Source organism: Platichthys flesus, chromosome 11 (assembly GCF_949316205.1).
Source record: "Platichthys flesus chromosome 11, fPlaFle2.1, whole genome shotgun sequence".
NCBI lineage: Eukaryota > Metazoa > Chordata > Actinopteri > Pleuronectiformes > Pleuronectidae > Platichthys > Platichthys flesus.
Window position 1 is genome coordinate 14,010,940 of NC_084955.1, and position 27,731 is coordinate 14,038,670.

The following is a 27,731-nucleotide window of genomic DNA, read 5'->3' on the forward strand; positions in this document are numbered from 1 at the left end:
AGACTTTTCCTATATTCACCCTCACTCTACTCAAGTCAGCCTCCATTGCCCTTTCAAGCGACTTTGTTCTTCTTCTGTCCTCTCCCCATTCTCTGCTCTGGCTTCACATGTAACCATCTCTTTCCTTTTCTACTGCTTCTCTCTCTCTGTTCTCTACTCCACCTTCCAGATGGCGATCTTGCCGTCGCGGCGTGCAGAGCCACTCAGGACGTAGCGATCCTCGGCTGAGCAGAGCGTCTGGATGCTGTCTGAGTGAGCGTGCAGCTCCTTCGTCACAGTGTGGCTCTCGGGGTTCACCACCAACACCTGACTCCTCATCTGAGCGTCCCACTGACCTCCGAATGTGTTCAGGCCACAGCAGCCCACCCAGATCTTAGGCGAGGGGAAGGGTTCGAGGAAAAGTAACGGTGGATAAGTGACAGTTGTGGCAGCAGAAGATTTAACGGGTGATGAGATGAGTGCACAACAACAAACAGCGATAGACAGAAACACACAGTCCCTGATCATAATAAAAGCAAATTAGGGCTCCAACTAATCTGCAGATTATTTCCTCCATCAATGGTTTTGTTGACAAATTTCTGGAAAGCTAAGACATTCAACTCAAAGAATTTTACAAAAATAAAAATAGCAATCTAAGACAATTACAAGTCAACTATGCGACCTGACATGTTGCCACAACTCACCTGGTCTTTGACACGGATCATACAGGTGACCCCTGAACTGCCCGGCAGGGAGATTCTTTTGAATGGATGTCTGTGGTTGTCCATGTGCCAGAGACACAGCTCCCCTGAGTCTGCGCAGCCCGTCCACAGCTGACCTCGCTGGAACAAAAAACACAACACAGAAAAAAACTGTAAAGTCACAAATGTGCTTTTAGTTGGTAGAAACACAACATTGATGCAAATCAACATCTTTATCACGCACACATTATCATTTTTGTAGCTGGATATTCAAAAAGATGGGAAATGTTTGTATCTCTCGGTTCCAGTGGTTGCTGTGACTACTGGCTTCGGTTAAAAAAACATTTAAATATCAAACTCAAAAAATGTATTTAGTATTTTTATGTGAACTGTTCCTTGTCCCAGGTGCTTGCAAACTGTTTATATTCACTGATGAACTGACAGCTGCTGATTGAACGGCAGGTTGGATGCGTGACACTTTCTATTAGGAACACGGTCACCTCAGGGATGACAATGAAGCTGCTGAAGCTACTGGGCATGCTCCGTAGGTCGTCAGGAAGCGGCATCCTTCGCTGGGTTGTCCCCGTCTTTTTCAGTTCCACAATGCTGTCACCACAACCTGCACATGCACACACAACAATTCCTTACCCAGATCTTTTTTACCCTGAAAAGCAGATGTACTGCACATACACAATTGGTTAAAGACATTTCCAACAGGAATGAAGGACTCATGGTGATACGATTTATTGGAGCCATTGACTCTTTATAAAAATAGAAGTAAAAAAGGAGAGTTTGTACATACAGCACCACAACGTGCTGTTGTGGATCTGTATGGAGGAGAGACGGTCGCAGCTCAGGTGGAACTGTCGCTTCACCTTGAGGCTGCCTGAGTCCCACTGCAGGATCGTCCCATCACAGCTGCACGAGTATGTCTGCTGACTGGGAAGGAGGGAGACGTCTGACTCACGCTTAACATCTAGAAGAGTGCGTCCGATGTTTAATGTGTAAGAACAATGTGTCAACCTGTTGTGTTGATCTCTGGTGTCCACCGTGAGGCCGGTCACCTCATGTCTGTGTTCAGTCAGCTGTTTGTTGCAGGACATGCTGCGAGTGTCAATGATGTAGATCACGGAGTCCTGGGAGCCAATCCACACCTGCTCCTGGACCAATCCCAGCATGCAGTTCTACGCAGAAGTTGCGACAACAGTGTAATTATTAGCATCAGGCATATATTTGTAAATACCTAATAAGGATTTGTAATCTGTAATATTTAATCAAAACATGTTGAAATGGAAGTGTAATAAACTTTAGAGATTAATCATATACTTTGAAGCCTCGACAGAATTTCACACAGCTCCAACTCCGGCCTCAAAAGGTTTCTTCCATTTTTCCACATGTGCAGTAATGCTCAACAAGGCTTGTAACCAGACTTACATTTGTATAACCTTAACGAATTAGAGGAATTCTCATTTAAGGTAATTTAACTTTGAGCAATAGGAGAACAGCGTCTCTGCTCTCACCAGCTGCAGCTCTCCAACCTGGATGCAGTCCTGCAGCATGGACCAGCTCGTTGCATCGAACACGACCACCTTGCCCCCGCTGAGAGCCACCCACAGCTTCGGGTTCATCTCACTGCCCGAGTCGTTGCAAGTCAACTGACCTGGAGGGAGGGAAAGAGAGAGAGCAGAGAACCAACAACCCTCACTCTGTTGGTACTGAATGCATAAATGTCCCTAGTGGCAATAAATATATAGAACAGATAGAGAGGAACAGTTATTAGTTGAAACTTAGGGAATTTGTAATGTGTTTCAAAGTAAATGGTAAGTGGACGGTATTTACATTCTTTTTCTGATCTTATTGACCCTAACAGTACAAACCACATTCACCCATATCCTCACATTCACACATGCTGTGCTTTGGGGTACAATATCTTGCTCAGGTATACTGAGCTTGAGGACTGGTGAAGCGGGGGGATCAAACCAAAGACTTGTGGTTAGTGGACGATCCGCTCTCCTCCCCAAGCCACAGCCGACCCAATGTCCTGCTCACTCGTTGTTCTCAACTTCATCACTTCACATGAAGTGTTTATCTGCTGTGCTTAGTTCATTGTACTCAATTATCTTTCCAAGGAGATCACTATCTGGCAGATGATCTTTTCTCTCTGTCACAGTGTAAACAAATGAGACACTGACAGGGCCGCTATTATTCCCCCTGATAAAATACAGCTCAACAAGACTAATCAGGTTATGTGAATAGGTTGCCCTGGAGCATCGTTTACCATAAAAATATTTAAACAAGTGGGTGCACACAGACACACACATACAGTGACACAAACTCAACACTCACATATAAGCTCCTTCTGTTTACATGCAAATCTAGAAACATCAACTCAGAAATCTTTGTCCTTTGTTTGTCCTTCACGTTGTCTGTCTTTGAACTGTGTAAATGCTCATTAGAACATAACACCACGGACAGTGGGTGTCTTGTGACCCGTGTCAGTGCACAACAGACACACAGTAAATGAGGCACATGATGGGACAGCAGCTCAGTTTGTTCACTGATTACCATTCAATAAAGAAACCGATTATGGTTACAGCTCTGAACTGTAAAGTACAATTATGTCAATGAGAGTCCAACAGGGATGTATGCTGCGTGAAATTAGGGGGCTATAGAGATGAGATTTGTTACCATGACAATGACGTAGTTAGTTTTCAATTTGTCATGGGTGACTTTTTGTCATGTGTGACTTTTAAGACACACAAGATACCAGGAAAATGGGGTCCATTCAAGGTCCATATATTACTCTACAGAAAAAATGTATATTGATATTTATTCAAGTACCTGGTGTGTATAGCAGCACATGCACAGTCTGAGGTTCAGCCATGTCCAGCGACGGGGTGATCTTGTGTTTTAGTGTCTCTGAGGTAGATTCGTGCACCACCATGGGCTCTGGGGGCACCGAGGAAAACACAATGGATTAATGGATACAAGAGAGGATGAATGGCAGAGGATATGAATAGAGACATTAAAAAGGATCATAATAATGACTTAGATTAAGCGTCAACATCATAACGAGCATATCAAAAAAAAAAAACGCAATTTCAAATTTGAATGAAATTAAAGAAAAAAGCAGCACAACAGGAGTTAGCCCCAACCTTCATGCTTAATCTTGTCAAAGTAAGCCAGTTTAGAGGCAGCCATGATGGACCTTTGGGTCTGCACACAGCCCATCACAGCGTCCATTAGCAGGGCGTTGGTCAGGGCCTGAGTCATATACTGAGGGTCCTGGTGGGACACACAATGAGCTGAATGGTAGAGAAATCCTAGAATATAGTGTACAGGTGTGTAAGCACAATGACAAACATACTCTAAAGTGACTTAAAGGCTCCAAGCACAGAATACAGAGCACTTTCCTTATAATGTTATGTGTACATATACAAAGAAGGGTGAGCAGCCAGTTTTGAATCACTACAAACTGCCACACTGGACCTCAGTGTGTTTTTTTACTTTTGCTAAACCGTTGACATAACATAACATAACATAACATGTCATTTAGCTGACGCTTTGTGTCCAAAGCGACTTACATTTTTAGAACACTCAGCATTTATGAGGGGCAATTTAGGGGTTCAGTATCTTGCCAAGGACACTTAGGCATGCAGTGGGATTCAAACCTGCAACCTTCTTGTTGCAGAACACCCGCTCTATCCCCTAGGCCACACTCTCCCCATACTTCAAATCATTTTGTTGCTGGACCAAAGGCATAAATTACAGTTTCTTCCCAGTATAATTCCAGATTTTACCTTGTGTTGATCCGCCATCTTGCGTCCAGCCCACATCTCTTTGACCACTAGGTTCCAGAGCTCAGTCTCCGCCTTCAGGTTGGCCTCGAACACCTCAGGCCTGCCAGAGGTCTGGATACGAAGGGAGGGAATACGAACAAGTAGAAATGGAGCTGAGGCGATCTTCACGTCCTGCACAGAGATGGGCCAGTTGTAATAATCGGGAGGTTATGACAGAGGAAACATGATTCAGAGAAAAGGGATCAAAGACTCTTGCGACCTGTATGTCTCTGAACTTGGTGATTTCCAGGTAGCCAGGTCGTCCCTCGCTAAGCAAGAAAAGGCGTTTCTGGGTCATCGCGATTTTTCCGACGCCGTAAGAGGTCTTGACACAGGACGACAACTTGTAGACACCCTCGCTGTTGTCAAGGTTGTCAATGACCTCAGTGGGCAGGTTGACATCTTGGGCCTCAGCATCCTTCTCCTTCCAGAAGGTGTAAAAGAGTCTGAAGAGTTCAGGCTCCACCTGCTTTGGTTTTCCTATAGGACACAAAGAGACCCGTGAGAGACATGTGAGAGGTATGTAGGGTACATATGCGAGCAGACAAATAAAGTGTAAACAAGACAAAGAAACTCATGGGAAGAAAAGAACACGTAAATACAAGCAGAAAAATGTACATCAACAGATTAAGTTAGTTCCACTTGCAGACCCAGAATATCCACAACAATCCACAGTGTGTTGCCAACCGACAACAACTAAAAGCCATTCGGTTCGGTTTTCAGTCATGTTACACTTTCGTCTGTTTTCTCTTCCATCGAACCATAGATGATTCCTTTTCACAGCAGATAAATATCTAAACAAAACAAGGGGAAAAACCCTGTTGAGGAGAGGAGAAAAAAACCCGGAGCATTTCAGCAGTGTGAAAAGACGTCATGTGTGTCGGTGGAGAACCGCACCGTGAACTCACAACTCATTTCATGACCCGTGTCACATGACACTGCCTCTTTTATTCTCTCACGATTTATGTTTTGTCCTTTGAAATGTGTAATATGACATTTTCCACCAAAGACTAATAAAGGGCCTTATGTTGTAGCTCCTGATGGGAATATATTAGATACACAAAACAAATGTTTATAGTGTTGCTCAAACATTTGGTTTCAGAGCCAAATTAAATTGTTAAAAATAACTTATTACTGTGAAATAATGACTGTGCAGCAAATTCTGTGTTCACCATGTCAGTGCCAAGCTCATCTTAAACGAGTTTAAAATAAAAATAATCTAAAATTAGATGAATATTTTATGGCATTTATAACACCTTATGACTCAAACTGCTGCTTATAACATACCGCAGGTTAAGCACAATTCATTAAAACGTCAGGAATTAAAAGTTTTATCTAACCCACACGTCTCAACCTTTCCTTCCCTCACTTACCCTCCGTGAGAGCCTCAAATAAACGATGTATGGTCGCCACATCGTTAACAATCCCACATTCTTGAACACAACGCACAAACTCGTCCTGATGCAGGGGTTCTCGGGGAAGCTTGAACTTCTTAACGTGGTCATCGGGCTCCACCGGCGGCTTCTCGTTCTCCGTCTTCACCTGATGGATGAAGAAATATGATCCCCAGCATCACCACTACTTACTTTGCACCACACACAGTCTATCAGCGGGTGTTACGATGGCGGTGAGCCGACTGACCTTGAGGATGAGTCTCTTGAGCTCATGTCGTCGGTCGGCTTGCTGTCTCTCGTCCCTGTGCAGCGAGTCCACGAGCCACGTGACCATCTGCGTGGGGAAGATGGCGGTGTCCGTCTTGTAGAGGTTCTGGAAATCACTCAGAGCATCCAGCCGCCGCAAACACAAGGTGTTGATGAAACCACGCAGGTAGTAGAATCTACGGAGGAAAGATTCGACTTGAGTATAAGGGAGTCAGCACCTGCATTAACGACAATGGCTGGTACTAAAACACCTGAATGACAGGGTTGTTCCTGAAAACAAGTGAAAGAAGAGGAGCATTAAAAGAGGGAAGTACCTGGCCAGCAGAGCAGAGTTCTCGTTTTGGAAGAAGATGGCCTTGGTTAGGTGCTGGATGAGCTCACTGTAATAACTCTGGACTGAATGGAAGGACAGAGACGCAGGGAAGTCCGGGAGTTTAAAGACCTTTACAGGCTTCGGAGGGGTCTTTAGAACTGGGGGAGGTAACGAGAGAGAGGGGGAGAGAAAGAGGTGAAGAGGAAGAGAGGATAAGAAAGGAAGAAAAAGAGAAGAGAATAATTATAAATCTTTTCCTGCCACCTCTTCTTCATGATAGCGTTCGCCTCTTTATATAAATAACATCAATGAAAGTGTGTGTATTCCTCTGCAGTTTCACCAGAGTCAGAGAGGTTGATCCTCTGCAGCAGATTGTTTCTTTGGAAGCTGAGAGTTTGGTCGTATCCCAGGTTAGGAAGGCTCATTCCCAGTCTTTTATTCAGCCTGCTCTCGATGATGGAGCTCTGCCTCCGAGCCTGAATCTCCTGCACGGTGGATCTGCGTGCCACTTCCACCATAGACTTCCTTCTAGAGGACATATAAGAGAAACAGTGCATTGCAAAAGTACTGCTCCAGCACCGAAATGGAGATGAAGGCAGTATGTAAAAAAAAGAAGAACTAACACTAAATAGTTAATCATCTAAATAAAAAAACGAATGCTCATAATACTGTTTCAGAAATCTACTGGCTGAAGCTGTAGGTTGGATTGAGCTCCTTAAAGAAGAGTTCCTAATAAATACACACATACATGTTGAGTGTTGAACTGTATGAAAATGACTGGAGAAGTGTGATACTCTACTTTTGCATCTCAGTACGCGTGCTGAGCTCCATGCGAGCGTAATTATCCATTTTCCTGTTGAGACGATCCTTGAGAAAGAAGTGGAAGATGTGAGTCTCCAGCACCTGCAACACAGCAGTGATGTTAGTCGGAGAATGAACTGCTCCAGCATCATGTCTCCACCAAGAGATATCAGCCATACTATGTCATCAATTCAGTCAGAATAATAGAAAAACAGGGCTTTACCTTTCTGTAAAACAGTTGATCGGCCGGCTCTCTGGTTTTCAGGAACTCTTCACTGTTGAACACTCGATGTTCATAGTTAAGATGGCAGCTAACATCCCTGTAGGAAACGTACATGTTGTATGTTAACACAGTGTGTGTGATTTGAGGAGAACCACCCCATTGGACCTTAGGACCCAAACAATACACGCAGAACCTAAATATGTTGACGATGAGCTCCAGCGCGATCCTCTGGATGTCGTGGTTGAGCTGGTGTTGCCACGCTCGTCTCTGCGCCCGCTGCTCGTTGATGCCGCTGCAGGTTGCGTGGCGACACTGATGCAAGTCGAAATTCATCTGCAGAGACTGACACCTGCAAAACAAACTCAGACGGGTCACACCCATACTGGCTCTGTCTCCGGCTCATGCACCTGCTCGTGTTCCTATGGTCTGTAAGTTGGAGAATAACGAGTACCTCTGTGTGAAGTAGTCTGCAGCAGCTGGAGGAATTTGTGGAAGGTCAAGAGTATCAGAACAGGAAGTGGAAACGCTTCCACCATCAATGTTGATCAGGATCAGATCATCTGTTTCCTGGATAAAAGAGATCAAGATTAAAATGAATCTCTTTCTCTGTTTTGTCCACTGAGCTGTATAAACAAAACAAACATAGCCCAGTGGCTATTATGACACGCCCCCTAACAAAGCCAGGCAAATCTAGATTGGAGGACGAGATTTCCTACACACGCTTGAAGCAGTTGACCAATCACAACAAAGCTTTATAAATGGGGGGGGGGGGGGTCTGAAAGAGACAGGAGCTTGGAGTGTTTCCGACAGAGGCTGAACAGAGGAGCTGCAGCAATGGACACAATGAGGAAAGTGATGTGTTTTCTAAACATTAGAGCTTATAAAATATTAAAGTCTTAACCCAGATTAAAACTATGAACCTGAATATAAGCATAACATGTGTCCTTTAAGACTAAAACGGCAGTAAATCCATAGTCATCTGATGTGCTCTACTTACAGAAGCGACCTCTTCAAAATGGCTGAGATGGCAGCCCATGAGGAAGGCGGTGGGAGCCATGAGGAAGTCCAGCATTCCTCTGGCCAGGACGGGAACATAAGGCTGCTGCCATGACAGAGGCTGACAGAAAGACCACGGAGGCATGGGCGAACATAGATATGGGTCAAAATATTACAAGGCTTGATTACAACTTAAATATTTCCTTGGATCATTGTAATATTTATTGTACTGTCCTGCAATTCATTTTAACACAACTTTGCCCTTTGCAGATGTGCAGACATAGATTGGGAACTGACCAGCAAGAAAAGCAACAAACTCTCTGCTACCAGTGTGAGTCTGGCCCAGTCAGCAGAGAACAACACCACCCTCTGCTCCTGCAGGAGACAAGACAGCACCTGCGGACACAGGGACAGCGAGGTGGACAAACAGAGAGAGACACAAGGGTCAAGTGAGACTTCTCCTGGTTCACTTACAGATACAAACAGAGGAATATGAACTACCTGCAGTATTTGCTGTGGTCTCAAGCAAAGGAAAGGCAGGTGGAGGTCTAGATCTACAGCGGGGTGGTCTTTGTCATCTCTGGACGGTAGGACAATCGTCAGAGGACGTAAAGTAAACATCTGGAAAAACAGACACAGTTGCAGCTTGTTTTATAACCCAGTGACTGACCTCATTGCACTCAAAGGAGACGGAGGAAAATGAATACACACACACACACACGAGAGTGCACACACACCAAATGCAGTTGTCCAGGAGGTGGGATTGGCACGAGTGAAAGTTTGGCTGCAAAATCCTTCACTCTGTCCTCCATGTCTGATAGACGACAAGTTCTCAGCTGGATTAACAGACTGATGAAGAAAAAGAAAGAGATTGAGAAAGAGAGAGAGAAACAGAGAGAGAGAGAGCAATTCATTTAATATTTTTTGGGATTAAATAACGAGCCAAATTGTTCTGAACGAGTAATGTGATCATAAAGAACATTGAGCCATGTATTTTTAATTTATGATCAGTTAGGTTGAGTACACTGTGTCTCACCATGACAGACAGTCTCTGAGGGCAGTGAAGTAAGGATACTTGGATATGACACAGAAACTGAAGGCAGTGAAAAGTTTAGAAAACTTAGAGGACCCGGCTTCATTGTAGAAGCATGAGATCCCTTCCTGTAAAAACAAAAACAATCCAACAGTGACTGGAATTCATTTAAAGTGAGTTTTATCTAACTCATATTCAAGTATCACACGTTGTCGTGTTTACCAGTATTGGTTGGTAGCACTGCATCACTACTCCATGGGTCTTGTTGCCAAAGACGTCGGTGAAAACCAGGAAGTGAAACTGTTCATCTTTCTGTTCATTGGTTACTTGGAGCCCACCTGGTAGAAACAAATGAAATATGTTATCAAATCTGCATGATGCACTTCAATGACTGTACAGGATGCCCACACAAATCCCAATTTCTGAATTATGATGATACAATGATGATGCATTACTATAAGGGCTTTCGGAGGAATATTGTAACATAGATTTGAAAACCAGATACCAGGGAAGCAGAGCTGAGGTAAAGCCCTGAGGTCAATTTCTGTAGGAACGCTCACATCTTCACTGCCTCCTCTCGCTTCAGCAGCTCCACCTGCAAATACATGAGCATCAAAAACTGAAAGATACCAATCACAGACAACAATAATGTTAATAGAATTTGTCAAGGCTATTAGTAAGTATGTGAGGGATGAATCAGAAACCTAAACAACGTGTTAATTAGTCATTTCTAATTAAAAACAGCTGTTATTTATGTATTGATATATGCCAAGCGGGTGGCCCACACAATCAGGTATCAAACCTTGGCTCGGGGCTGAGGCTGCTGTAGGTTGATGTTCCCTCTTCTTCCTGAGAAAGGAGCGTCGCCTCTTCCCATGTGAACCCACCAGGTCACTCTCATTTTGTGGTCTGCCGACAAAGGGAGGCGACAGTATATGCAGTACCTCCGGCTCCAGCAGGAGGTTCTCAGGAGCCCCATTATATTTATAGGTCTAAGCAGGAGATAGGAGAATAAGGTTTGCAGTATTGTCTATTCCTATTATAATACTGTTTCTGTTTAATACATGATATAATAACGTAAACTAACACATTACTTACTACATATATTCATGTGGTTCATTTAATGACAGAAAGAACGTAAACGTATTTCAGTTTTACAACTTAGATTTAACGAACATAGATCATGGCATACTTAGAATTAGGGTTTCTTTTATTTATTTATTTTACAAACAGGATTTATAACTTTACTGCAGCTAGCCACCAGGTGGCGCTCAAGACACTTCAGCTTCACTTCTGGGGAGTCCATCTTTAGTTGCAGTCTGGACCAATGAGCACTGCGGGTTTTCTTCCTCGCTGATTCCATATTTATAAACGAGGTGAACTTTTTTGGAATCTTGAGATCACAGTTTCTTTTAATCTTTCTTTTGGGCAAAGTTTAAAGTTTAATACCTGGTAGACCTCCCTGAGTTTGTCATTAGTTGCTCCAACCACCACGCAGGCTTCCAGCAGAGCAGGAGCCAGATGATCCGCCATCACTGAAACCTGGACCAGGAACCAGCCGGGTCAGGGGAACTGGACCAAGGGCCGACGCAGACCTAATGAAGGTAACAAACATGGAGGAACCAGACAGTGACCCAGACGATAAGATACAGATGACCGAGAAAAAAATATATACTTCATAGTTGTTCTGTTTTCTTTAAGGAGGAAAGATGTTTCCTTTAACTTTATGACAAAGTGGTTGTTCCATCAAAAACAACACAGATCCGGTCAGACAGTTGTTTGTTTCCCATCAAAGATCTATTTCAAGATGCATGGAGTAGAAACAGCCTTTTAGAAAGCTTAACAGCAACACAATCTATATATTTGTTTCTATGTATTGTTAGGAAGTCGTAAAGTTGTAACTGTATCTCTGTAGAAGAAATACTTCAAAACACGTGCATTTGAATGTACTTTGTAGTGTGAAGTCTTAATGTATCTACTGTATCCAATGCACCGTGCTATCTGTTACTGCTGCATGAGTCCATCTCTGGAACAAAACAAAGGAAGTCTTGCGTCATAAAGAAAAGGATTGAGTCTATTTCCAACTCATTTCTCTACCCCCGCTCCTCTTTCTGTCTCTCTCTCTGTGACTTGCTTGCTCTTTCTCCACAGTGGCGGGGGGGGGGACATTTTTAATCACATTTCCCTATCGCTCCAGACGGTCAAGCGTCGTCTTGGAAAATTAGACTCATGTGTGCAGAGGAGAAGACACACACACACACACACCCACACACACACGCACACGCACACGCACACGCACACGCACACACACACACACACACACACACACACACACACACACACACACACACACACACACACACACACACACACACACACACACACGCACACACGCTGAAGCCACTTGCGAGAGGATTCACTTCAATTATACTATTTTTTTTCTTACCATAAATTGATTTTCTAATAAGCACAGCAACAATGGGTCTTTGTTCCCTCGTTTGAAATGAAATGAAAAACAACCCTCGACAGCAGGAATGCTCAGCATAACTTTACTAATATCCCATTAAATGAGCATGTCACATGACCTGCTGCTGTCCCTCCATTATTAGTCCGAGGATGTGACACGATCATCCTCATATACAGCACAATCATATGATCCTTGGAAGAACAGAAACACAGGCGAGTTCTACGACAACACAGTCTTCTCACATCTCCTGATCATGCAACAGCACGACAAGTGACAAGAACACACAACTATCTTGTTTTCTTCAGATCTGAGGTGGTTGAGTTTGCACTGAGATCTGGATCAAGGGGATTCGTGCAAGAACAAAGTCACAAATTTACGAGAACAACACACAAATTTGTAAGAAGTAAAGGGCAGATATTCAACAGTTTATAGGGATAAAACAACATCTAGTGTTTGTTTTTGTCAGATGGCCAAACCTGATTAAATTAGAACCCTCTGCAAATAGATTCAGCAATAAGGAAACACTCGTGGCTTCAGCCCAGAACCGGTGAGTGTCTGAATGAGTGAACAGATACGGGGAACGCAGATTCCAAGTATTGAAGTGAGATGATCGTGTTCTGAGTAGCAGATGAAGGCTGAGGGTAAAGAAAGTGGTGTCGCTGTGCAGGACCTGGAGCTGGGAGCTGGATGAGTGAGGAGCGAGCAGGGGAATGAGCAGACTGAGGCTGGAGGAGTTGAGCTACTTGTGGTGTCCTCTGAATCCTGAAGCTCGGGGAGGTGAAGGTTACTCAGAGGAAACTGCACATTAAACAGTGCTCGTCTGATGCCTGCAGCGACCTGCTTGCATCTGTGCACAAAGTCTCCTCAACATGTTGCTTTAATTTTGATTTTTCATCTAAGACCATTTCTGAAGTTTCCCAGCTATTTTTTTGTCTATAATCTCAGGGAATTTAAACATTTTTTTCTTGCAAATGTATGTTTTCATACAATCTCAGATTTGTGTTTTTTCCATACATACACTTTATTAAATATCTGATTATCATTCAATATTTTGCTTTTGTCTGCTTTTTTTTTAAATAATGAAATGTAACTGAACACACCTCAATCTCACCTTTAGAGAAAATACACAGAATGACTGTTCCAGATGTAAGATAGAAATTAAAAGAAATACTCAAATGTAAGTTGATAAATAAATAGAAAACCACTGGGCCTATTATAAACTTTTTTAACCCTCACAATTATAACGGAGATATAATCTAAGGTACAAGAGTTTGCAAGTCTCCTCGGTATCTTTAAATGTAGTGTAAGGTCCACACAGAATAAAGTGTCCTGCAGGTTAAAGGTTTAGTTGTTGGGACATGTGACCCTGCGTCACAGCCTGCACCGGTGAGAGGATGCTTCTCCACACCGTCAGAAGTTTCACCTCAGATCAATAACCTGTCGCTAAAAACGTCTCGATCGAATCACTGACCTCCTCTCAGACGTGGCGGGCGCTGGTCTCTATCATCCCCGCGTGTTCATCCCTGCAGCCCGGAGCTGAGCCCTCAACACAGTCCTGCACCTCCAGCGCTGAATGAGGGCAGCGGTGTGTGGATCCCATGTTGAGTTGCTGTCAGTCCGCTTCCTGTTTCTGTGCTGCACACAAACATGCGCACTGATGCTTCGGGAAACGGTCACAGAGAAATAAAAGAGCCTGACAGACGATTGAAAGTCATTTTACGGGATATTGCACCATCAGTAAATGTCACAGTTAAGTCATGAAAGTAAGTTTTTAAATTAAAATAAACAGCTTTTTAGATTTAACACACCCTCTACTCTACTCCATCTAACACAAGGAACTACTACATATTATCAACGAAAATAAAATAAAGTTGTACATTATTTTAAGAATTAAAATTCATTCCCTTTACAAATTTCAAATAATTGTTCTGATTTGTCTTACAGCATAAGGACACACTAGTGCGAGTGTTATGCTGCTTTATAACTCACACATATGTTGAATTTTCTTTCTTATTTTTATATTTATAATTGCTCAAATACACTACAGCAAATTCCTTGTATGTTTGACCCGCTTGGCATTAAAACCTGATTCTGATCATTCTGAATAATGGAAAGATCCTATTTTGCTTTTATGCTGTAATAACCCACTTTGACCTGCAGGTGGAAGTGTTTAACTAATGAGCTTCAAATACAAACAGCCAGAGAAGCCTCCAGGTCTTAAAGTGTGAAAGGCTTTCTATCAAATGCTGATATATAGGAGCCAGCGTTAAAAACACAAACTTTAAATTGTTTTAAAGTGTTCAACATCAAGATAGGCAGACATAAAATCAATAATTTTACAATATCATAACATTCCATACTTCTTTTTTAATTTGTTATTTCATAAACCTGTGAAATAATGTAAATTAATTTATAATTTTTTCCAGTTATTTTAGTAAATGGCTGTACATAGGTATTTTGGCATTATATGTAACATAAATTGATTTTCAATATATGTTTAAGAAAATATATTTTTCCGTTGTACTTTACTTTGAGTATTTGATGCAATGATGAAATCAACAACTCAGTCCTGTCGATGGAAGTTTGCTAAACTGGGATGTGGAAGGTTGGTAACAAAACACAGACAACGTGTAGTCATAGTCTCTTTTTCAAATAATTGGTATAAAAAAATACCAATATTTGTTCTACAAAATTCTGTACAGCAGCAAGAAGCAATAGAAACCAGACCAGTGACATAGACCATCATCCCAAACGTTTCATAACATTTTTATAAAATCAGGTCACAAATAGTTATTTTTCTCATTCAGTAGTTTCCAATGAAAAACTGTGTTTATGTTATAGAGACAGAAGCTGTAAAGAATACTCTTTCAATTTACTGACGAATAAAGTGAAAAGAAAGATTTAACATCATATTCCAGGCTGGATACTTCCTGTGCTAGTGCCTTATCGGTAGAAAAACATTAAGATTACAAAATTGAATTCCTAACACTGACAAAACTGTGAACCCTTGCCTCTAAGTCAAAAACATCCTCTGAACAATTCCCTATTTGAACACAATGGCTCATACACTTACAGAGTCGCTGCTACATTTACAGTTAGAAATTAGTGATTTAATATCTTAGCTCGGACCGATTATCTCAGCACTTGTCAGTAGACTCAGAAATCCACCGAATGAGGATGTTCCCTTTGTAAATCAGGTTGTGTAAATCTTGAGGCCTTAAATACTAAATGACAGTGAACAGATAAAAGATGTGTTTCTGTCATGACAGGCAAAGCACTGGCATAGTTAGAAGTAATAAAAGGTCCCCATAAATAGAGAGCATTGTCCGATTACTGATAAATACAGTAAAAATGTCACTATTGAGCTCAGTGACAATAAACATATTGAAATCTAAAAATCTGTGTAATATCTTCACCGCGTCCTGTAATTTGAAGGTCAGAACAAGCAGCAGCAAGAACAAGGTTTTTTCAAGTTTGCGTCCTGTAGATCAGACGCTGGCCTTGCATAGAAGCTCTCCTGTCTAACATTCAATATGCAGCATTTTTACAGACCATGTGACATAAATCCTCCAAAATTAAACAGATAATGCTCTCATCAGTGATTTTAAGGCTCTGGGCATTTACACCAACTCTCAACAGTGATAAGGTTTTACTGAAGAAAAGCATTCACAGAGAAGAGTCTACCCTGATGTCTGGAGCTTATTAGATTTGTGAAGCTGAATATGTGTTCAAGGGTTGGAGATAGAGACTAAACACTGAACAGTACTCAGCAGAGCCTGTGGCAGCATGGGAGTAAGAGTTAATCTCCCTACAGCACGAAAGTTTCATAGCTGTTAAATGATCACAAAGGCACACTACACAAAGCAAGGCATCCTGAACAAAGCACAGAGTACAAAGTCCCTTTACTGATGACAAAGGTTTCCTGTTTAAGTGTGTATATGACAGAGGCTTCATGATTAGCCAAGGCTCGTCTTTCACTAGTTCCCCATTTCAACTGTGTTTGGAATGTATATTTAAAAATATAATTCAAATTCAGTCAACAGAGCAAAACTAAAATCCCCCCTGCAACACAATTCCATTAAAATCCCAAATCTTGAAATCCCATTTGAGAGGCCATCATAAATTAGCTACCATTTACAGAGGGAATTCACAGGGATAGCAAAGCAAAGTCTACCATCAGCATGGAATCCAGATTTTATGTGTTTCTGTTAAGGCAAGAAACAAATAAATATATGAAAAGAGCACTTTTAACTGCACACTAACAGGTTCTTAAGTCATAAATGTAAATAAGAAATGATTCAAAAAAACAGTTCTGTATTATTCTGTAACAGCTGTAGAAGCCTGACCTTTGCAAACTGTGTGGCAGTTATAAAACAACAGATTTGAACAAATATATACATCTAGAAGTAGAGCAGAGTTACACAGACTAACATTGCTAGTGTTATGATTGTCTACTAAGCAGTTATAGAGCAGCCCTTTACATCGCTCTGTAAGATCAGTGTGAAAGCACTGTTCAGTAGTGAGACAGAAAGTGCTCTGTGCTTCCCATTTATGTTTCCGCAACAAAAGAATGAGTTTACTTCAGCAGTCTGAGGTAAGTTAGTTTCAACAGCCAAGCTAAATCACAGGTCACATGTCTGTGAAGAGTCAGCAGCTCACATGTGACTTCAACAACTCTCTGGAGCCACGTTTACACCTGGTATTAACATGGGCCTCTGGTGATTTGAACAGAAGTGGACAGATCGGTTCAGTTCCAATCTGGTATGAAAACGTGTCTCCACACGAATTCAAACAAACATCTGTATGGGACCAAACATGTTGTGTTGTTTTGAGCCAGTCTATTGTAAATATGTTGGTGAGAAGGTGAATGATTGAATAGGATGGGTGTTGAAATAGATCTTTTTTTTAATCGATATAATCAAACTGCCGACTTCAAATATGTCAAATCCTGCGAAATACTGACAAGTGTAAAATATTTTTGGGTTTATTATGAAACTGTCCGTGGCCAGATGATGTCAGTTGAGTAATAAGCAGTTCTTAAACGTGGCACAGGACACATGTTGACACTGTTGTAAGAATGTGGTCATGCATGATCGGATCACCCAGGACAGACGTCAATGTCAGATCAGAAAGGGCATTGAACAAGCAGCTCAGCTAAGTTACAGAAGCCTCTCAGATGAGAAGTGAAACAACAAGTCCAGCTGCCTCTGTATAGCATCATAGAAACCCAGTCTTGTGACTCTCTTGTGTTTAAACAATTTATCATCATCCATCCAAGCATTGATTTGGTTTAAGGTTGAGGTAGCATCAAAACAAGCAGAGCAGCACAACACTGAGCTTGTTCTTCCCGTCAGTCCTCTACTCTTTCCTCCTCCGGAAAAGCACAGACCATCAAAAATGTGGAGCAGATGAATTTGGTATACTCCTCACATGCTGCGGCTTGTACCTGATGAGGAGAAACCTTGTTCATACTTAGGCAACAGAGTAATTCTGTGTCTTCTGCAAATCGTCTGGGTCTGTGAGGTTCAGCAGAGCCAGTCTCTGGTCACTGGTCCTTTCTCCGTTCTGTTTCGATTCTACAGAAAAATCCGCCACACCCTTGTCCGGCGGCGAGCTGCTGGGCTCCGTATCGGGATAAATGACAAGGAAACAGGCCGTAAGGAAGCCAAGGAAGGAGCCTCCAGAGGCCACTATAGGAATGACACGCACGCTGCCAACTGCCTCCACCACAGCTCCGAGGGCCGATGCAACCAAAATTTGGCTGATATAGACCTGGAAACGCATGAAAACACTGTGTAAGACCATAATCACACAAAAAATATAGTGGCATGCATGCTTTAATCGTTAAAATTACCATGTTATTATAGACCACGGCCTAAACCAAGCTATTTGTGGATTTCTTCAATCGACAACAATCGTGTTGCTAATTGCTAAATGATACCTGGCTATTATAGTTGAATTAGTTTAAGGCGGGACAGCACAGGACACTTCAATTTTGGTCCAAAAAGTGTGAACACTCACCTGGCACGATAAGATGGCGCAGTCAATACCAAAACCTCTTCGAGTGTTTGCTGGACTGTGGTGAATGTACTGAGGAGTAAAACGTGAGAGGAGGTGAAACTGTAACTTCAGCTGCAAATCTAGTTCTCTTTAGATTATCAGATAAGTAACTGAAATGCTTCGGGGAGTACATACCTCTTTGATTTCATGATACTGCCCAAGTAATGCATAGGGACAGTAGGAGATACTCATGGAGATGATGCCCATGCCGCTGATCATCACCATGGCAACGTAGACATTAGGGAAGATCGCCATTATTGCAGTTCCTGAGATAAGAGGGAATAAAAGCTTTGAGTAATAATAAATACAGTAAATGTCACTTTATCTACATACCCAATGCGAATATGTGCATCTGCTCCCAAAACTACTGCAACACACTCTAGTGCTGACAGCTGTTTATCTCCCTGTATTAACTGACCTATTGAAAATCCCAGAGTTCCAACGATGTATACGGCCTTGATGCTCAGATCAAAATTATCCAGGTACTTCTGAAGGATGGCTGGGTCGAGAGAAATTTCAGTCATTAGAGAGAGATCACTCTTCATTTGGTTGAATCTTGATCTAGAAATGGAAGCGGTGTTTTACCAGAGCAGACAGCAGCAGTAGCAGCGTAGACCACCAGTCCCCAGCAGCCCATCTGCACTCCTCTGTGATAATTCTGTAGCTCTGTGGAATTGGCTGCTGCCTGAAGGAAGTGGAATAATTGCAGCAATGTTATCATTCACATGACAAGAAGTGGGATAAGTGATATTGTAGTTTTAATATTTGGTGTATATAACACCAAAGTAGGTATTGTGTGTTTATGATTCTGTGTTCTTCTACAGTGTGGTCTCCATGGTACATAAAATACCAAAACACATCTGTTAACACAACTATCTTTGAATACTACTGAGGGGGTGTGTGTGTGTGTGTGTGATTGTGTACCGTGGGGTCTCCTTGGAAGATGACTTGTCCCATGAAATCAGTATAAAACACAGCTTGAGCTATATAGGCAAACCATGTGAGGAGGTGACATATACACAATCTCCACAGCTGCCTTGGCATCTACATAGGACATAAAAAAAAGAGGAAATTATGATTTCAACAATGAAAATTGCTTCATTAAGATGTGTAACAGTGCTGCAATGGTAAAAAAAGCGTATTTCACCTTCAACATGGACAACCACAGCAGTCGAACAGTTGTCCCCCTGTCTGGTTCTCCCTCACTGCTTGAGCCCTCCGACGACAGACTGCTGGCTGACAGCTGCAACAATCTCCGGTCCGTGTGGCCCTGGAGATCACTCAGGTCATTCAGACTCCGGGTGGTGGTGATTTGCCGAGGGCTGGAAGGTGTCGTCCGTCGAAGTCGAAAGCGCTGCGATCCAACTCGTCCGTAGTAGGAGAACGTAAAGGAAGGCTGGAGATAAGACAAGACATGCATCAGCTTTTCTTGCAAAAACAAACTGTGGTCCAGAAAGTATTTCTGACAATTCAATTTTTTTTTTTTTTATAAAGTACTGTTTGTGCGTTTTCTCCCAGCTCGCATCACATAGCTTATATATTGACTAACTATTCAATCTATTTTTCTCAACATTGCAAGAACAAGTAACAAACGGTATATGAACAAATTGTGCCCGCAAGTAAAACGAAAAAACTAGAACATGATGCATCGCCGGCTGGCACTGGTAACTTCGACAATGCAAACTTTCACATATCTCTGACCTGGAGTCTGCCTTAAACCGGCTGCAACCTGCTAAACTCACTGACCTAGAGGGGAGAAGTAGACGATGTAATCTGCATCCTATAGGAATACCTGAAGCTGTCAAGGGGGGCACAGCCAACATTGTTTTTCTTGAACCTTCTGGTGGATATATTGGGGAAAGACGCGCTCTCTTCTCCTCCAGAGCTTCATAGAGCTCATCGTGCATGTTAGAAGGGAGGCGAGCTCATATATAAAGACAAGCTGGTCTAGATATATGAAGATTACTGTGCAGAAGTGATGGAGCAGCGTGCAGAGTACAAGGAGGTCATGCATCAGCTGTACAGTCACAACCTGAAGCCTTCATTTCTGCATCCAGTGCGGCTGTTTTTGTTATTGTATCTTTTCAATTATATTTTTTTATATTTGGCCAACCATCAGGTTATAAACTAGTCCAGTAGTTACTCAGTCTCTTACAAACTGGTTGCAGTTTAGAAAGCATTTCAGCCTTCAGGTTTCTTCTACTTCTGCCCCTGTATTCCATAATCACAATTTCAAGCCATCTACAATCGATTCTGCCTTTCAACTTTGGTCTGAAGGGTATAAGATAAATTAATGATTTGCATAACAACGGGATCTTCATATCCTTCACTGGCCTGGCACCTGAATTTCAGCAACCATACATCTCACCACAGAATTTATTACACTGATCGTCTCAATTTTACCCCGATGACAGCAAGGCCCTGTTTCCTGGCTTTTTTATAATTTTCTTTAATTTGATTTTATTTATTGTTTTTGCCCTTTTTTGTTGCATCTGTCACCCAGAGATAGGGTGAGGGTGGGATTTCAAGAGGTGAGAAAAAACAACAAAAACTTTATTCTTGTTCTGTGGATATTTTGTATCATTGATGCTCAATAGAATATATATAAAAATCCAATTGTACCTGTCTGTAAAAGGTGTGTCGATGTGGCCTCGATGAAACTGATGTGTTCAGGGGGCGGGTCCCGGGCTTACTGGAGGCGTGGCCTTTCTCTGTATTGGTGTGATCAGGAGAGGATACGCAAGTATTGATACCATTGGCAGCCTTGACCTGCTGGGATGGTGGAGAGGCAGAGAGACCACATGACACATGTTATACATCTTAGATATATGCAACACATTACTTCTAATTTGTTCAAAAATATGTATTATTGAACTAAAGCTAGTATAATTTTCTTTTCAGGTGTATGGAGAATTGTTGACTGTAGTTTGTCAAGTCTCATACTTCTATCCAATACACAATATGCTGTAATGGCACATTTCACATATAGTGCATGTTGAGTAAAGGTTTGCACGCCATACTGTACATTTGCAGTGCATAATGTTATTGCTTTTTTTTTTTTAAATCAATTTTTGGATTTGCCATTGTTTTCTTATAGCTCCTCTGTATGTTTAGTATGTTGCCTTTTATCTTAAAAGCTGTTCTTTTTGTCATTGTGATCTGTTGGCCAAACTTAACTTTAATGTTGCACTAAAGAGGCATGGTATTGAGTTATTTTAAATAGGAAAATGATGGCAACAAAGAGACATCTACTAATGTTGAATTGCAGTTAAATTCAAACAAGTATTAAATATAGAGATACATAAGAATATCACTGTGAATGTGTTGAACTAAGCAACAATTCACTTAAATACAAATAAGTATTATTCAGATAAAGAGTAAATGTAAATATGTTTTCCTTGTAAAATGGATTGTGATTTATCAAATCTTACAAATGTTTTGGTTTAGATTGAGCCAATTTATTTGACACTTTTTAATTAAATTTGTGGCATTAAAAATGTACTCATTATATTTTTTGTCACTTTGTTGCCATCATTTTTTTAAGTAAGCCTTAGTGAAGGTATTTGAATCCAACACGAACATCATGTGTAACCGTAGCAGCTGATTTCACCTGTCTCTGATGTAAGCCCTCATGGCCAGAACTGCTCTGACGGAGAGAACCAGGACCGTTTGTTGGATCCTTTTGCTCAGGGTATTTTGGTTCTAAGATCGTCACGTCAGTCAGGGCGGATGATCCACCAGGTGGAGACGATGGACATATTCTGGGGTCTGATGACTTGAAAGCGTATTCTAGCTCTCCCTGACGCTCTGAGTTCAGGTGATGCATCTCTGGAAGGAAAAGCTGTGTATCTGGGTGGAGGTCAGGATCCAGCTCGATCGTGGACACTGCCATGGCTAAGATTGAGTCGCTTTTACTTCGCACTCTCTCCATAGTAAGGAAATCCATTTCGCTTTCTTCTGGGTCTGATTCGTTATTCTCCTGAGATGTGGCCTGAGCAGAAGCATCCTCCTCTGCAATCACATCAAGTAAAGGTGCGTGGCCGACAGGCCTAAAAGACAACTGGCTGGTAGAATCCCCAATGTCTGTGACTTTAAGCAGGTAAGATGGAGAGAAAGATTGCTCAGGGATACTGAACATATGCAGTATGACCGAGATAATGAAGATGATCCCCGCAAACAGGAAAAGAACTTGTTCCTGTGACTTAAATGTTTGGCCGAGAGCTGTGCCAGTCCAGTCCAGGCCTCCCAACATGTAGCCCACTGCTCCACCGAGCCCTGGAGCAACAGGAGCGGATACACATTTTAATTATTATGCCAAGAAACAACGTCAAACACAATAACAGACAAATATCTTTTACAGCTGATATTTAAACAGGTCGATGTGCCGAGAGGCATACCGGCAGAGAAGGCATGAATATTCAGGGCCATATCTTGCTCCTCAGTGTCAGCAACATCCAGAAGGTAAGCTCTGATTGGTCCTTCCGAGGCATCAGCACTGAAGTCCAACACCACCACACCTAACACAGTAAGGACGATGCCAATGGGCTGGTTGTTGAGGCTGTCGCCAAGGGAAAGACCTGAAAAAACACAACATAATATACAGAGATGAGGTTAAACACTAATCACCGTAATATACAGTGAGCCATTTGAAACCCTCTACTCACCTAGCAATGAGCCATTTAAAAACAGGGCCACTCCCAGCAGCACACCCACACACAAGGCCAGAATGAATGGTCGTCTTCTGCCCCATCGAAGAGTGCATCGGTCACTGGCTGAGCCGATCAAGGGTGTGAAGAGGAGACCGAGTATGGGACTGAGGAACCAGGTTAAACTGTAGTATTGCTCAGGAAGGCCTAAAAACAAAAGGAGGATTAAAGGATATTAGAGGAGACATGCACTTGATGCAGCCAGGCTTTTACTTGCTCTATGAATCAACAAGTATCAGGTGCAAATTGAAAAAAATATGCTACTATGAATCAAGAAGTAAAGATTTGTGCTTTTACTCATCATGAAACAATCTTTCAGACATTTGTCCTGCAGGAACTGGGAAAACTAAATCAGTTTGAGGGTTTTTTTTCTGCATAAAAGGTTAATGTATTTAATAAAAGTGTAGCACATGACAACAGTTGCAAAGCTAAAGAACCACTAGACCTGTTATGATCCAAACAGAAATATGCAGCAACCAGCCAGGAAAGTGGTCGAATGACCTCCAGTTGACCCAGTCAAAAGAAATACTTATATACCAACTGATTCCAATGTTGTTTGACAGTTTAACTTGTACCAGTGTGGCACACTTGTATGTAAAATGTATGCGAGAAAATTCACATCAGTTATGGCTAAAAAAAATAACTTTCTCTGTGAGACCAATTTTCCACCCCATATATAGACTGGTTCTCATGGAATCAGCCTATTGCCCCTCATGTTTTGCTCACTGCCTGCCTTCCACTGTAAGTTAAAAAAAAAAAATAGCAGATTAATTTATTGCTTAATATCCACATTTCCCACTGCTGCTCTGACTCTTATGTCAACAGACCGCCAGGAAGTTACCCTGAGGAGTTTTTGACTTGAAAATGAACACAGATAAAGCAATGTTGGATTAAAAAAAAAAGTTCCAAACACTTGTTTGGCATGTGAATAACTTGAAGGTCCAATTTTGTTGCCAGTAAATATGATTTTGTGAACACGTGCTCATCAGACTGATTGTGATGACAATGTTTTGACAACTTCCAATAGCCTGAAATGGTGGAAATACTGTGCTGCCAATCCTTCATCATGTCCGCACCATTTCCTTTCAGAAATTTTGCCTGAAGACCTTTGGACTAGCTGAAGTATCAGATAAGCTGCATGATGCCACATCTTCAAATACTGACTCATACTGGCTGAGAACCGAGCGGATGGCAGAGGTGTGATCACTCCAAATCCGGATTTGTCCTGGGTGCCATCCATTACAAGTTAGAACTTATCCATGGGAATTCATATTTCTGTTATTTCTGTCTGTTGTTATTTCTGCCAGTTTCTAGTGATTATTTGATAGACTGCCCACAACCCAATCGAGACTGAAGTAATAAATACATGGTCAAGCTAGAGACAGGCTATCTCTGGCTTGGCAAAAGCATGTGTGATCCGTGTGAACAAAAGTTAACCTTATAAAAACTATAGTTAATGTTTCAACTGTTCAAACTTGTTGTACTTCATTCAGGCTTGACATGTTAATGTTTCTGAAGGAGGTGTTTTCATACATGCAACACTGAATGGAGAGAGTGAGCAAACAAAGATACACGGGTACGTGACAGGTTATGTTACTACTAGTAGACTATTCCAATTCTATGACAACATAAATAATAAAGTGTGAACATGGCAACTGATTTACAACAATATTTCTACTGAGGGTCTGACCTTTGAATTGTCCAAGGAGACAATTTACGTATAGACACCAGACTATAGATTTTCCACAGACATTACAGGAGAGCAAAACTGGATGTGTGCAAAAACACTTTTGATGTTGTTTTTTACACAAAATCTTTCTTACAATAATGTGAGCAGGGAGAAAAACAGTGAGACAGAAATGTGCTGTGTTCCACATTCTTGCAATACCTAGCCTGGGAAAAAATGCTTTTGTTCAACAAAAGGTTAAATTACATAGTGGAGCAGCCCGGGAGATCAAAAGATCTAGTCTCGCAAATGACAGGGACAGTCGAATTCCACGTTGTTTTTTTCCGGTACCAGAGAGGTGCTGCAGCTGGAAGTAAGACTGATGAATATTTTTGGATAGCTAAGGTAGGCTTCATTACAAATCAAACCAAACTACAGACATATGTATATATGCATACAACAAGATGCTCACTGATCTGGGCAAATAGATACGACCCAGAGGATGAACACTGTCACAAATAGAGCTCAGAAGTAAGATACTTGACAGGGCAACATGGTGCACATTGAAGATAAAAAAAACCTTAGTAGAGCTACCATCAGTGTGTAATTAAAGTACACAAGTCTAATGACTGCTAACTTGGAATAGGGCCATTCAATGTACAGTGGGGTCCAAAACTGTCCTTCAAAAATTCATAGAAGATGGTAGCAGTAACACTTGAAGAGTGGAAATTGCCGTCCTGTCAGCACTGCTACACTCCCATTTTTAGACACGGTATCTGTAACTGAGAAAAGGAAGAGCAGGAGTGTGCTTCTCTCTATATGACTGAGTTGCGTTTCCTTACCTATCTGCAGCAGCACGGGCGTCACCAGGGCTGTTTCCATGGCGTAGCAGAACTCACGTCCAAACATCACTGCCCCGTGCATCACCCAGCGATGCAGAGGGATCTGCACATCTCTGCCCTCCACCTCCTGCTCACTCTCTTCTTCGTCGTCCTTAGGTTTTCTCTTCACTGGGAGATCAGAACCTTCCCTCTCCTCTGCTTCACCTTCCATTATCGTCTGGTTTGACTTAAATGGAGCCATTTCGTTCGCAGGATACATATATGTCGGTGTATATCCCTTATTGCCACTTTTGTGTTTTAGATATAAGCACAATGTTGTATTTTCCAATATCCTAATAGAGCATGTAATATCCGTAGAGGAGCCCGAGATATCCAGAAAATTAATGAGTGAACATCTCGGTTGGCCAATGTATTCTGGGCTGGAAATCACAAATAATTGAGGAGGAGGCAGTGGTCATCATTACAATGAGATTAATCCATCCAAAAATTAGATACGGCAAAAATTAGTTCCATACATTGTATCCTATGGCCATGGATGCTGAAATCTGATCAATGTGCACGACTCAGTGGCTCAGAAGGAGAGCGCTGGTGTTCCTCAGTGTGACTTGCACAAACAAAAAATTCAGAAGGAGCCGAGAAGTTCTGTGCAGCTCCAGAGGTATGCAGAGGGGAGGAGCGGTGAAGAGTGGAAGAGAAGGGAGGAGAGGCATGGCAATGTTTGCAGTACGGTTCCCAGTAACCCTGTGCATGTGCAGAACGGGTCAGCAACTGTGTTTGCCGTTGCTCGCCAGTGTGTGTCAGAGGTCGTGCACATGTGTGAGATTAGTGCATGGGTCAGCAGAAGTCTGTGCATCAGGAGAAGTCGGTGCACGTGCATCCAAGTGTACTTCAGGGCAAATCAGGTTCCAAGCGACTGAGTCACACAGCAGCCTGCTGAAGAACAGAGAAGTAGACAGAGACAGTCGGCTGAAGCTATAGAATAGTACACTGCACCTGTTTAATATTTCCAATCTTAAAATATTCACTGAACCTTTATCTACAATCATTATTTTTCACACGTTACATATACTTATTGATAAGAGAAATAATCTATTTTCCATTTGTTGTCGTATAATATGTAGTCATGGACCAAATACTGAAATGTTCCCACACATAAAACCCTTTCAGTGCAGTTGGGTCCCATGAGGGGAAACTAAAACAATTCCTGGCTTCAGAAAAGTGTTGCCCTGCCCTGGTGACAAATCCCTGGAAACACGTTTCAACTTGATCCTTTAACACAGAACTAACTCAAGAGGTGGTATTTTCCACAACTTTATCATCTCAAGCATTTGATTCACATATTGACTCTGATCTGTAAAAGGGACGTCACGTGAGACCATAAACGTTGAGCTACAAAGCTGGCAGAGTGTGGGCACGATCAAAAGTCACATTAAGCAATCCACCACAGGACACCATTGCTGTTGCGCAACAGTTCCCAGGAGCTAACACACGCGGTACCTAACAGTGATGTGAGCTGCTTTTAGGGGATAGTTAGGCCCCGTTTCTCACTTGTTCTTTATCCGAAATTTTAATTTCTGAGGTCAAGCTTGGGTCACGTGTGAGACTCCGTTCAACAAAGTAAACTGCGATTTGAAACCACGGATGTGAGACGGTATTTTCGCAGTGACGTTTGCAAAAGGAGGCACAGACAGCAACAGACAGCAACCTGCCCCTGCGTGTGTTTCGAGCCTGTCCTCAGCAGAGATGTCTCTGAACAGGAATGTGTCCCGGGGCTTGCTGGACTGGTTCGGACACGCTTGTCGCTACCTCCACCTTTTCCACAGGCTACACTTAGAAACGGAGCCTCCTCTGCGCCGTGTAGCGGGTGGAGGAGTGTGCGCATGGCGGTGGGTCCGTGCGCGTCTGTCCCGCGGACTTTCCTCTGGACATGTTAACTTTGCACCCGCTGAGAGTTTGACTTGCGGGCTAACGGCTCCTCTACGAGCTACCGGCGGCTAATGGATCTGACAGCTAACGTCTCACTGACTCACTTCAGAGGCAAGACAAAGAAAGACGTGACGTACCTGACGTCGCACTTCCTCTGAAGTGAAGTGGGGCCACATCCGCGTTGTGGTGTAGGTGCAGCAGGTGAACCCCTCTGGATTTGAAGTTAGCACGTCCCGGCTAACCTCCGCTAGCTAACCGAGCGAGCATCTGGCTCACTACCCGCATCAGTCGCACTGGTTTCCACAGTAACAAAGCGGGGCGTGGCCATCTACTGACGGAGGGCGGGGACATTTGAGCAACATTATTACTCATTACCTATAGCAATTATAATATTTATTATAATGATAATAGAATTAATTTAGTGCTAATAATAATCGTTATAATCTTCATCATCGACATAATGATAATAATTTATCAAACAATTTAAAAAGAGAATTTTTATTTTCAAACCAGAATGG

General features: G+C 42.2%; 2 protein-coding genes across 4 annotated transcripts; both read right to left on the reverse strand.

The window, feature by feature from the left end:
* Positions 1-153: 153 nt before the first annotated feature.
* LOC133964750 (DENN domain-containing protein 3-like) lies at positions 154-11,079 on the reverse strand. Its single transcript, XM_062398989.1, has 27 exons — positions 10,996-11,079; positions 10,349-10,538; positions 10,052-10,141; positions 9,769-9,884; positions 9,550-9,674; positions 9,251-9,362; positions 9,015-9,134; positions 8,811-8,909; positions 8,515-8,634; positions 7,969-8,084; positions 7,711-7,866; positions 7,518-7,614; positions 7,293-7,396; positions 6,834-7,021; positions 6,495-6,651; positions 6,161-6,356; positions 5,893-6,061; positions 4,740-4,999; positions 4,481-4,651; positions 3,836-3,965; positions 3,522-3,629; positions 2,201-2,340; positions 1,704-1,864; positions 1,483-1,619; positions 1,181-1,299; positions 684-821; positions 154-372 (listed from the first exon to the last, which is right to left on the reverse strand). Exons 1-27 carry the CDS (start codon positions 11,077-11,079, stop codon positions 154-156), a joined length of 3,822 nt encoding a protein of 1,273 aa, XP_062254973.1.
* A 3,563-nt stretch (positions 11,080-14,642) lies between these two features.
* LOC133965028 (solute carrier family 45 member 4-like) lies at positions 14,643-27,509 on the reverse strand. 3 transcript variants are annotated; one of them, XM_062399405.1, is made up of 13 exons: positions 27,351-27,509; positions 25,288-26,217; positions 22,738-22,926; positions 22,471-22,650; positions 21,684-22,348; positions 20,696-20,842; positions 19,221-19,469; positions 18,998-19,117; positions 18,659-18,758; positions 18,492-18,572; positions 18,209-18,339; positions 18,035-18,103; positions 14,643-17,785 (listed from the first exon to the last, which is right to left on the reverse strand). In XM_062399405.1, exons 2-13 carry the CDS (start codon positions 25,544-25,546, stop codon positions 17,486-17,488), a joined length of 2,490 nt encoding a protein of 829 aa, XP_062255389.1. In that variant the 5' UTR covers positions 25,547-26,217; positions 27,351-27,509; the 3' UTR covers positions 14,643-17,485. The 3 variants fall into 3 exon arrangements, with proteins under 3 accessions (XP_062255389.1, XP_062255387.1, XP_062255388.1); XM_062399403.1 differs by having other exon boundaries at positions 20,696-20,845; XM_062399404.1 differs by having other exon boundaries at positions 20,696-20,845; positions 25,288-26,220.
* Between the last annotated feature and the right edge of the window lie 222 nt (positions 27,510-27,731).